Here is a 12,457-nt window from a genome sequence, read left to right as displayed (position 1 = left end):
TATTTGTGTTTATTTACTGGTCATTGAAAACATTATATTTCTGGTATTTCTTATGACCATCTCTACTTTCAAACTGTAGAGCAGACATAAATATCCTCAGCATGAATAGCATGTACGTGGGTATATTTGATACCTTTAGTCAAAGGAAGCTGAATTTCACTTATTTATATTTAGTATGAATAGTGGTACATATGAATCTGCTGCCCACATTTTCTTGAGACATTTTATATATCATTTTATCCAGAAAAATATAAACTATCTCTTATACATTCTTTTCAAGCAGCTGTCCATTATTCATCTGAAAATCTTTCTCTCCCACTCCCATAGAGAGCATAGAAGAAAGGATCATGAGTGTTGTGTAATATAGTCAAATCTAGATTTTCCCTGGAAGTGGAATGAAAGAATGACTTCTGTGCTGTGGCAATTTATAACGTAATTGCAATGATTAGTTTTGTCTTCCCTGCAAAATATTTAACCAGAATGATTAACAGCTAGCAAAGGGGATGGATTTAAAATTTTTTCCTTGGCAGTTGATATGAAGGTAACAAACAGAGAAATATCCAAAGTTAGAGAAGAAGAAAAACTATAAACTTGGGTATTCATAATCTGGACACCAGGGTCCTTACTATCTCTAGTAACTGGAAAGGAGTTATTTTGAAGGTTGTGTGATACAGAAATTGAGCTTAATTGTTTCCTGCCTATACCATCAGAAATCCTAGATAGCTATGTACCTCCCTAATGTAGTTTTCCCCACTAAAAGTGAAAACCAGCTAGCTGACTAAAGGAGCAATGTTCTACAGGACTGGAGACAATACTTATCTAACCCTCCTTCATCTCTGACTCTCACGTTTGCTCAAGGACCTTCATGAGAGGTAGTCTGCTCTTCTGGGAGTGGATTCATGCCTCTCTCAATGCTGTCCCATACAGTTTTTAGCTTGCCTGGAATTCCATTGCTTATTCTCACTAGGTTTAATCAGTATTGATGAATTTTTCAGAGCATGACTAGTTAGAGATTTCCTTTGTGGACTGTAATTAAACACTCCGTCCTTTTCTTTCTTTCTTTCTTTTTTTTTTTTTTTTTGCTAATACCTTTACACCATGCCTTGGCTGACCAGAGGTAGTCAGAAATTTATCTTCAGAATGATTCAGGATCATTGCACAGGAGATTCAACTTCCAATTTTTTTTTTTCCCCACAATAAAGTATAACTTAATTCAAAATACCTCAGTGAAAATTGCTGATAGAAATTATTGTTCTTTTCAGTATCCTAAGATTAAATGCATAATATAATAAAACATTTAGAATAGTTAAGGCACATAGGGTGTGTTTCAGTGACTAATACGTATTGAAAAGGAGACATATGAAGTGCTTTTCATGTTTGTGAAAAAGTAAGCAATTTTTTAAAAATAAAAACACAAGACAGTCCTCTGAATGTGTTGGCATGTTGAGTAAAATGAACATTGGACCCTGGGAATTAAGAGATCTGGTACCAGTGATCATTTTGTTTTTCCCTGTGTCTCTTTGAACAAATCACTTAAACTTGGGGTTTTCTTTTCCTTCTGTATAAACTAAGTGAATGACTGGATAATCACCAAGGTCCCTTACAAGCTCTAACCTGAGTTTCCATAAGATTTAAAGAGCTCTTTTTCATGTTGTTATCCTTGGAATAACTTTATATTTGCCTTGAAATCAAGCTAGAAATCATTTGCACATATTTCTGCAAACTGCCTTCTAAAGCTAGATGCATTTGTGAGTGGCTTTTTTGGCACTAAATCACATCTCTAAATTTGCAGTCTCTTATATTAAACTGAACAGTTATGCAAGATTAAAATGCTCAGTCATTTAACTGCACATGTGTGGTAACATTTGTCCCTTTTATCCATCCATGGGCCCCTTTATTTTCCTATGTCACTTCGACCTGCCCATAAGTAAATATTTAAATATCATACTGTAGGTTTTTAGAAAGTGTTGAACAATTTGTTATACCATTTGTATTTATTTGCTATTTTACACATGATTTCACATTTTGAATCCCTAAGTAAATACATTGGATTTTAAATGATGTCTTGATAGGTGTATAGGACGCATGATAGTTCATTTTCTAAAAAAGCCCTTAAAATAAGAACTTACAGAGAAGGAAGTGAGTTGCTTAATAAAACTAATTTGAAGGGCTGTGCCATTTAACACGGCAAGATAAGATTTAAGAATTTTAGGTAACTATAACTTGACGATGATTAATCTATCTTGCCTAAAACTTCTAGTAAACGTGATATTTGTTAGAAGGAATGATACAGAGTAATTTCTGTTGCAATCACTTAATAAACTTCTCAATGTCAAATACAAATATTTAATTCCAGATTAAATAATGGAAGCATGGCTCTTATCATTGCACGAAACACTTCTCGACCAGAATTTATAAAACACCTAAAAAGATACGCCAGTGTTAAAAATCAGGTATAGTAGATTATTTTTGTTACTTATTTGCAAAACTATTAATCATGGAAAGAGAGATGCTGCAAGAGTTGACATCAAATCCTGCCTCATAAGAAGGCATTATTTTCTTAATAATCTTTTTTCTTTCAGTTTGTGGTTCGTCCAAATTTTGAAAAGTATCTATCATATTAATATAGATTATTCCTTTCTGAGCTACCCATTGGTGGATACATACATTTGTGTGTGTGTGTGCACATGCGCATGCAAAGAGAAAGTAGAAAATGTAGTGTTACATTGAAATGTGAAGTAAATTAAAGATAAAATTATATACTCAGCTGTTCTTCAGGATGAAAAGTAGTGAAATCTGAGATTTTTAGCCTTCTCGATGTTATGACAGCGGACTTTCTCTAAAGTTAAGCCCTTTAGATTCTCCTGCCGTTTATTTACAGATCAGCCTACTTTCACTTAATTGAAATAGATGTGCAGACCTATATATAAAAACACACCACTTTTATACAGTCATTATTCTATTCAGAACTAGAACGTGTGGTTGCATTTTTGGAGACAGATAAAATTGTATTTCCCCTTAAGGGATTCGTTTTAAAGAGAAACAATAACTATTATAAGCCACATTCATTCTTTTGGCAGAGATTTTGACCCAGTTTTTAGGAAACTGATCCAGAAATATGTGAATTTCTGAAATTGTGAGTCTTGACCTACATCAGTGTGCTTGGAAAAAAAAACAACAACCCTATAGTCTCACTACCTATAGGTATAGAGCTGTACCTGGATGTAGCTGGAGAGTGCAAACAGGAGGAGGAGGAGAGTAAAGCCAGCCAGCCACTGGCAGCGGAATCTTGCTTACGTAGGTGGCATTGCAAGGCTCACACTTTTACAGTTTTACACTTTCATAGGCAGTGCTCATGAAGTTTCAGTTCTCTTCTGCCTACTACATTATTTGATCAATGTTATTGCACAACCAACTGAATGAAGTCTTTAGGAAATTGTATCATAAACATTAATAGTACCTCTTTCCCTAAATACAAATCTCAAAGTAGACAAAAGCAGACAGAATGTAGGTTGTGAGCTGAAGTAATAACTTCACGTGTGTGTGTTTGAGGAAAGACGGTGATTGTTCAAGTAATATATACCTTTTCAGATGTTATTCATTTTGTTGGCAGTGTTAGTATTTTTCTTAATCTACAAACAGTGCATGTTCATTATTCTTTTTTCCTAAGTCAGAAAGTAGAAACAACAAAGCAATATAAAAAGCTCTCAAAATTATATATTCCAAGAGCTATTCAGGGTCATTACCTTGGTGTAAACTTCTTAATCTTTCCCTATTAAACATATGTGAGAACCTCAATGTGTATTAACCTGAAGGTACTCATCCTCAGAAGCTCTATATTTATTTTAGGGAGGTACCTATTGCACAGATTATTTATGGTAATTCTCTTTTGGGATTGCCTAAGGGGCAAATTTTAAGGTAATTTTTTGTAGGATCCTTAAAGTCCCATCTAACAATGTGGCTTCATAGGTAATGAATTTGCTGGGATGCATGGAGCTTCATTTGGTGAAGGGTGCACATGAAAACTGAGGATTTAAGATAATAGACTTACTGGTGGTGGCCGTCACTTCTTGGCCTCTCTTGGCTTACAGCTGTATGCTGTAGGCTGGTTGTTTTTATCACATGGTATTCTCCTCTCTATTATAAGGACATCAGTCATGTTGGATTAGGGCTCAACCTAATGACCTCATCTTAGCTCAGTCACATCTGCAAAGACCCTCTTTCCAAATACGGTGACACTTCAGGTACTAAGAGTTAAGACTTCCAGGCATCATTATCGGGGATGCACGTTAACCCAGAGTAGCCAGTTAGCAGTGATTCATTTAAAACACATTATTTTTACAAGTTCACACAGAATGAAGGATGTCCCCAAGGCTTTTGACCTGAGATGGGAAGTCGAATGCAGTGACTACTGAGCAGTTTCACAGAGAGCCTGCCTGCTTCCGCAGAGAGCTCCTTGGGACCCTCTAACTCTGTACCTCAGTTAGAATAGTGATGCCGCCCTGTAAATCCAGTGTAGTTCATTGTAGTCACCCAGTGCATTATATCGTATAAACTGTAAAATCTGTTGGACGTTGGTTTCTGCATATGTAAAATAAGGGTGTGGAGGGTACTAGTTTTCTGTCAACTTTTAAAATTCTATACCTCACTGAGGTTCATATGTGGAAGGGGAAAAAACCCATGTAGATAATAGGAATAAATTTCATGCCATTTACCTAAAAAGTGAAATAAGTGAGTGGTTATTGTGCATTGCTACTAAAAAGGTATTTGGCTATCTTTTCTTATTTATGAGAATACATAATTTTTCCACTGAAGTTTCCTTAGACAAACAAAAATGGAAACTTGAAGATACCCTGCACCATTTAGGGTGGTCAGTAAGCAAACCATTGTCTTTTGACTTGCATCCATCTTTTTTTTTTTTTTAAAGATTTTATTTATTTGAAAGAGCGAGAGAGCACAAGCAGGGGGAGCAGGAGAAGGAGAGGGAGAAGCAGACTCCCTGCTGAGCAGGGAGCCCGATGTGGGGCTCGATCCTAGGACCCTGGGATCATGACCCGAGCCAAGGGCAGACGCTTAACCATGTAAGCCACCCAGACACCCCTTGACTTGCATCCATCTTTAAAGTGGGAATTTGGCGGGCAAATACCTACAAAAATCACATTAGACTGACTTCCTCTTTCCACCTTCCTAAGCTTAGAGCTAGGGTCTTCCTAATTAAATTCTAAGTGTGAAACTTAGTGTGCTTTACATCACCTAAACTAGTTGACAAGTTAATAAGTTAGTGGATTATATAAATCTTCTGTGTCAACAGCCGGATATTAAAAAATCTTTGATTGGAAATGGTATGATATTGTATACAACCTCATACTATTGGTCATAAAACAAGTTGGCCAGCTGCTAGATCTCCCAAAGAAATCGGGGATCCCTGGCATAGAGTTTCAATGCTATAAAAACGTCCTCATGGATGTTGATATTTACATGCAAGGGAGAGCACAGTGAACTTAATTTGCATGAGCAGTTAAGGATAAAGCGAGCATCATGATTATTTGCATTTGTTTTATTTAGTTCAGTTTTCCATTTGTTGAGACTTATACCGTTGGAGAAGTAAAAGTTCGTCCGAGGAATCTTAGTGGATACAATCCAGAGGACGATGACGACGGACGGTGCGCAGCTGCTTCAGAAAACAGTTTCCCTTGGAACATAGATGGTGACTTAATGGAAGCCACATCAGAGGTTCACATTAAGTAAGTGTATTATTTCACCACCTTTAATGTCCACCAGTAGACACAAAACTATTTTTTTTAATAAGTCAGGGAAACATTAAAAGATGTACAATTTTAATAAATAAAGTGTAACTTTACATTTACTCACCCATTGTTACATACAGCCAAAGCATTTTCATGTAGACTCATCACCAAATTTTCTGAGTCTCTATCTTGGCATTTCAAATTACCAATTACCTAAACTATACAGATAATGTCTACAACTGACGTTTTGTCATTTTAAAAGTGGATCCAGATCTTAACCTGGTGAAAGCCCTCTGAGTTGCAGATTGTTACATTGAAATCTCTAGTCTTCATCACTTGGTATTCAGCAGTGTGCTTCTCTGAACTCTTTCCAAAGCCTTCAGCTTACTTTACGCAGGAACAATGTTACATACTATTTAATAGGGGCAACTGGCGCAGGCAAGTTTAGGACCATGCAGACTCACTGTTGGTAAGCATTAGGACTCAGGGGGGAGAGGAAGGGTGCAGGAGCACCCCACTATAGGCACAGTGCCTGGATGTCACAGTAATTACTTGTGCTGGTTTATCAGGCCCCCCCAGTTTATAAGATGGCAGCTCTGCCACGAATATAGGTTTGGAAGCTGTCGTTAGATTTGGATTAGGTCTTAGGTACCGTACTCAATAGGTGTATGTGTGAAAACGATAGGTTGATGAAATAATTATACATCTTTTTTTACAGATTACACCCCAGACTTATCAATCTTTATGGAGGAAGCATGGAAGAAAGGAATGATTCCCAAGTAACATGTAATTGTTTATAAAAGAAACGTACAAACTAGAATTTTAATATGAAGGACTATGGTCATGCTTTAAACATATAGGGAAAAATTTTTTTTAAAAGAAATGAAAATTGCTATTTTTGTCACTAAAAATTAGCTTCTAGAGCTTAAAACATGAAATATAATTTAAATTTTGGGTTTCAGAAAGTATTACTGGAACTGAAAGTAAACATTCATATACTTAATTCCCAAGTGAAATAATTGGAATGCTTTCACTTTTCAAGATTTGAGTCCATCAGTACTGATGTGAAAATTCCTAGAGCCTGGTACAGATGGACACCCGACGTTACCTGAAGATGCCCTGATGAGATACTAATCCAGATTTCAAAATCATTCCAATACCTACATTATCTGCCAAAAAGATAAGCGTTTTAAGTTGTTAGGGTACCAATTTTGGGACTATTCCCTGATTTTCTTTAAAGTCTTTTAAAATCCATAACATATTTTAAAGTATGCAAAAGGAGGAGCTGTTTTCTTTGCTTCTGAAAGTCCTGGTATCCAGCAATCCTAGCACACTGGTTTTAGTGCACTCAGTAATGCCCCAAATGCTATCATTTCTGAGTAGAAAAGAGCCAGATTTAAATTTCCTCAGGGATCATCCTCCACCAATGATTACAGAAAAATCTCCTGAAAGAATTACTTTGCTTTTTATGTAATGACAAAAGCAAATCTTTTGCTAATATAATACTTTGAAAGAATACCTTTTTAAGTTTAATTAATGACTGCATTCAGGAGGCTTCATGCTCACAGATTGGGCTTCACTCCTCGAATGCTTGCACGAAGCTCTGCCTCCCTTGTTCTCTGGCCACCAGCTACTACTGTGGGCTCGTGAACAGAGAACTTAACAGGAATTTAGGCAGCCTGAGAAAGACAGCTGTTGGCAGGGGCTTCATATAGATGGAAGTCTTTTACTATTTGATCACTTCCATAGTAAAGACAGATATAGGACAAATCAGATGAAATTATATTCTGCAGCTATCAGCATCCATTTCATATGCATGAATAAATAGTAAAGATTATCACTAAAACCTAGATCATGGAAATTTTGATGTCACATTTATATTTACTGAATACAAGCTAAAATTTAAATTTCTAAATTGTTTCTCTAATTCTGTACAGATGAGAATGCTTATACACCTGATAAAAACACATTTCATACATACATTTGAGGAGAAAGTATCTACACAAGTAGGTGCATTTGCTTAATTTGACAGTCACTATTTTACACAGTATCTAATTTATATGAGATACTGGCCTCTTAAGCACGGTCTGCGTAGAGTTTGGCTTTTTAAGAGTCATTAGTGAGGTACAGTTTTCATATTTTACATATATCAGTGTATTTATATTTGAAATATCAGCTAAAGTGCAACATTCACAATCTGTTTCAGAGTATAAATTAGAATTCTTAAGTACTTTTGTTTTTATAAGCAAAAAATTTCACTAAAAATGGATTTTAAAAATTTACTCCTGGGTACCCTTGATAAAAATGTGTTATAGGAGGACTAGTGGATTCATACCTATATAAACATTTTTTTAAGAACTTATGTATATATACAGAAAGAATCCATAGCTGCTTAACAATAATTATGCAGAAGTCATTAAGCTCAAACCAGTGTATAAGTTCAGTCTGAAATTTGCTCCTCAGGCCCATAATGCTCTTACATAGACTGCTGAATAAATCGTTGTTGATCAAAGCCCATCATAAAGGTATTACAAAGAAAGGTCTTTAAAGATAAAATCTGCTTTAAAACATTAGTGGTCTTCTTTTATTCATTAGAAAATTGAGGAACAGCTCTTCATTCTTTAAAAATATTTAGCAGGATTTTTCCAACAAGTCTCAAAGATCTATTAGAAATGAATCATTGCCTATTCAGTGGAGTTTATTTTACTGAAGTAAGCACACATGGCAAATAATTTCTTTTAAAGGAATGATATTTCAAGTCCAAGACTTCTCCAAATGAGTTGTTTACTTCCTCAATATGATTTAATTCAGAAGCACTTTCATTTCAAGGTATCTTCGAGGGATTACTTACCTTGAATAAATTGAATGCTTTAGTGTTTTTTTTCTATCAAGAGCAGAGAGATTACTTTCCTCTTGAAGAGTAATGATTGCTTGGGATTTTTCACTTGCATTGAGACCTAATATGTCACAAGGTCATGGTAAATGAAGTACATCGAAATCTGAGCAGAATTCGGGGTTTCTTGTAAACACGGTCTTAAATTTCTTTGGTTAACCTGAGTCTCTCAATTTGAAAGAAGTCTTTAATCACCATCATTGCTTTTGCTGTTAACGTAGCTCCAGCTGTCTCTTCTGTTTTCTTCTTGTAGGACAGATTTGTACTGTCTTTTAAAGAAGCCAGCCTGAAAATAGTATTGCATAATCACTAGTGTGTAGTTACAAACATATTACACTCATCAGACTCCTGAACAGTCACTATCCCATGTAGTCAATAAAATTTACATGGGAAATATTGTGTTAAAGAGCATTATTTTTGTTGGACTGCTCGGTGACACACTCTCTCCAAAATGGACATTAAAAATAATATGCAGTGTTTTCTAAGAGCTTTTTAAAAGAACATCTTTCCAAACTAGTGTCATGGCTGGAATACTGGTACCGAAGTTAGAAGAAATAGGAGATCAGTACTACATGTTCACTTGGGAATTTAAAAAGTTAACATTAAAAGTGCTGCAATAATTAAATATTTCTAATAACTCAGGAGTCACAAAGGGGGATTTGTGAAAATCAAGAACAGCATTACTGAGTGGTTTAACATGGGTAATTATTAAAGGCTTACCTTCCACATAACGTATGAAATCAATAAAAGTAAAATAAGTCCAAGTAGCAAGCTACTTGAAATAATCGCTATTGTGAAATGACGTTTGGGTCTTTGATGATGTAGTCCTTCAAGTAAAACCTACATAAAGTAACCAAAATAAAGAGTCACCAGTTTAAAAACTTGCTTCTATTCCCTTTGAACCCCCCGACCCCAACCCATGATTCCCACAGTATTTTGAACAACCCCCCTCCCCTTCTCTTGCTGATTCTAAGAAACATTGGTAACCATTTAGCAGAATCAGCTTGCTCCATGTTTCTTCATCTAGATAATCCCTACCAAGTTCACTTCCTGAAAAAGCCGTCTGCATCCTTCCCTCTCACCAGTTGTAGAAAATGCCCAATCTCGGTGAAGTATTTCTAGCCCTCCATGATCTAGTCAATCTATTTTCCTGACTAAACGCTCCAGCAATAGTTTTTCCCTACAATCCTAAGGTTTCAGGTAAATTGGTAATCTTACGTGTGCAACATTCTCATCCTTGTTTAGTTCAATAACTTTTGGATTAGGCTCTGGAGAAGCTGTTGCTCTTATTTCAAACTTGAGGGCTGAAGTCTCATCCTGTTTAAAAAAAGAAAGATCACTGTAGCCTGACTCATAGTTTTATTTTGTGAAGACATATTCATTTCTCATGATCCTTACCTACTAGCTGAGGCTTTTACAATTGATCTTCCCCAATTTATTTCACCCTTTATAGTTAATTGCAATGCAACGCTTCCTTTGTTTCCAAAGGCACGGTCATAGTATTAATTTTCCTGGCATCATTTTGTTGAAATCCTTTTATTAAACATGAATAGTTTAGGCACCTGGGTGGCTCAGTCGGTTAAGTGTCTGCCTTTGGCTCAGGTCATGATCCCAGGGTCAATTTCCCTATCGGGGAGGGGGAGGGTCCTTGCACAGCGGGAAGCCCGCTTCTCCCTCTGCCCCCGACTCCTGTGCATGTGCTCTCCCTCCTCACAAAAATAAAATCTTAAAAAAAAAAAAATGACTAGTTTGCAGATAACTGTAGATATTTGTAATATTTAAGTATTTAAATATTTGATAGTTAGCAGTTTTTTTTCCTAGATATTGAATCTTTTTCCCCAAATAAGACTTTCTTCACCTGATAAATGTTTCTTCAAATTTATTTTATCTAGGCTTTTTTTTTTTTTTCTAAACAGTGTTGTCATCTTGCTGCTCTGATAAAATACATATAGTTTAATACCATAATGGAGAAATCTGGTACAATGCCAATAGTGCCCATTGTTGAGAAACCTGGACTTCAAGTGTATGAGGAGGCAAATTGCAAAAGTTTAAATAACTTGTTGATGGTCTCATGATTTAGTTTTAGCACAACTGGAACTACAGCAAATATCTCTTACTTCTGTATCTGGTGGATCTTTTTTTTTTTTCCCCCCCCTTGACCACTGTGTAGCAATTTTAAACATTTCTTCTTTAAACAAAATAAAACTACCATTTTCTTTGGCTTACTATATACCATGCACTAAGTGCTTTTTACAAAATGTATCTCATATAATCTGCAACACCCCTGCAAAAGACATTATCCATATTTATCAGGTAAATTGAAGAACAGAACTCGAGATAAGACCAATTTTATCTTTTTTAAAGATTCATTTTAGAGAGAGAATGTGAGTAGGGAGAGGGGCAGAGGGAGAGAGAGTCAGTCATTAAGCGTCTGCCTTGGGCTCAGGTCATGATCCCAGGGTGCTGGGATCGAGCCCCGCATCAGGCTCCCTGCTCTGCGGGAAGCCTGCTTCTCCCTCTCCCACTCCCCCTGCTTGTGTTCCCTCTCTCGCTGTGCCTTTCTCTGTCAAATAAATAAAATCTTTAAAAAATAATAATAATAAAGTAGTTTAGAAAAAAACCTTAAGGTTATATAAAATAGGTAGCCAATTTCTGTGATTTAATCAAAGTTTATAAGCAATTGGACATGCTTTCTAAAATAAACCTTAATTATTCCATAGTCTATTTTACAGTCTTATCTGTTTAATTACTAAAGCCCTATCATTTAGACAGTGTATTCAGCTGAAGCGATACATGCAAACAGTTGTAGAGTTCCACTCCAAATTTTACTATTCCTACTTAATTACTTAAATGCCTCCTCACATTTCATTCTACCTAAATAAGATGATTGTAGATAAGTTCATAAAAATCTACAAACTCAAAGTTGTCATTTTATTTTACCTACCATTTCGGAAAGGTATGGCCGGCCTTCCAACTGAATGTGAACACTGGCTTCTTTTCCACTTTCCATTTTCCCAAAGTGGCAGAAAAAATTTAAACAATATGGATCAGCTTTTATGCAGAACTTGGAAAAAAATTCAAAAGAGCTACGTTAAAACATTTTTTTAAAGGTGGCTAAAATATTTTACGTGGAATTAAACATCTCCCGTGGGTGGCATTTAAAAAATTATTTTGCTTTAAACAAAACATGAATGTTTTATAAATTACAACAAAAAAGTATTTGAGCTGAAGCATGTGTTCTGAGAATTAAAACAAAGACTCCTAAATCAGGGCCGTGTTAAGTTACATGTTCTATGTTGCTTTGTAAAACTTGGATCATTTGAAGGTAGGATCACTTCCTCAGGGTTTTTGGTTTTTTCATAAACTCACTAAAATGAAAGGAGTGAAAGTTAATCTCATGTCCCAAAGTCTGCTCAGCTGAATACTCTATCTTGGCCTCCTAAAGGGTCTAGAACAATGTCTGGCTGGCACAAAATAGGCACTGGTTAGATAAATAATGAAATTGGATATATATATATATATAGCCCTGGGTCTATCTCTCCAAGCATGTGTGTTCCTCATGTGCAAGAGTATTACCTTGTTTCTTTCCTATACTCAACTGACAGCTCAAACCCACTGGTTCTTGGTTTTAAGTGCTTCGGTTCTGTATGCTGGAAAGCAAAATCTACAACCTGAAAAATGGAAACTTACCAGTAGCTTCTTATCAGTCTTGGACAAGAATTTGAAAATGTCTTTCAGGATCTCCATTGGACCTTTCTCCTGCTCTAATGCACACTTTCTTTGATAATTTTTAAAATGGCATTCTCCAGCAGTAGTC

The 12,457-nt window shown here is 35.8% G+C and overlaps 2 protein-coding genes across 2 annotated transcripts in view; one reads left to right on the top strand and one right to left on the bottom strand.

The window, feature by feature from the left end:
• CERKL (ceramide kinase like) overlaps window positions 1-6,547 on the top strand; it is a 110,739-nt gene extending 104,192 nt beyond the window's left edge. Inside the window, exons 11-13 of the mRNA XM_021703046.1 lie at window positions 2,357-2,453; window positions 5,566-5,744; window positions 6,466-6,547. Of these exons, the coding sequence (XP_021558721.1) occupies window positions 2,357-2,453; window positions 5,566-5,744; window positions 6,466-6,547 (358 nt within the window). The remainder of the gene's footprint in view (window positions 1-2,356; window positions 2,454-5,565; window positions 5,745-6,465) is intronic.
• Window positions 6,548-8,711: 2,164 nt separating this feature from the next.
• Window positions 8,712-12,457, bottom strand: part of ITGA4 (integrin subunit alpha 4) — a 75,725-nt gene continuing 71,979 nt past the window's right edge. The window contains exons 24-28 of the mRNA XM_021702989.2: window positions 12,331-12,456; window positions 11,585-11,704; window positions 9,859-9,957; window positions 9,361-9,480; window positions 8,712-8,926 (exon numbers count right to left, since the gene is read on the bottom strand). Coding sequence (XP_021558664.2) covers window positions 8,828-8,926; window positions 9,361-9,480; window positions 9,859-9,957; window positions 11,585-11,704; window positions 12,331-12,456 — 564 coding nt within the window. The 3' untranslated portion in view covers window positions 8,712-8,827. The remainder of the gene's footprint in view (window positions 8,927-9,360; window positions 9,481-9,858; window positions 9,958-11,584; window positions 11,705-12,330; window position 12,457) is intronic.

Source organism: Neomonachus schauinslandi, chromosome 3 (genome assembly GCF_002201575.2).
Source record: "Neomonachus schauinslandi chromosome 3, ASM220157v2, whole genome shotgun sequence".
Taxonomy (NCBI): Eukaryota; Metazoa; Chordata; class Mammalia; order Carnivora; family Phocidae; genus Neomonachus; species Neomonachus schauinslandi.
Note: the sequence above shows the minus strand (reverse complement) of the source record. Positions and strands in the feature narration are given on the sequence as shown.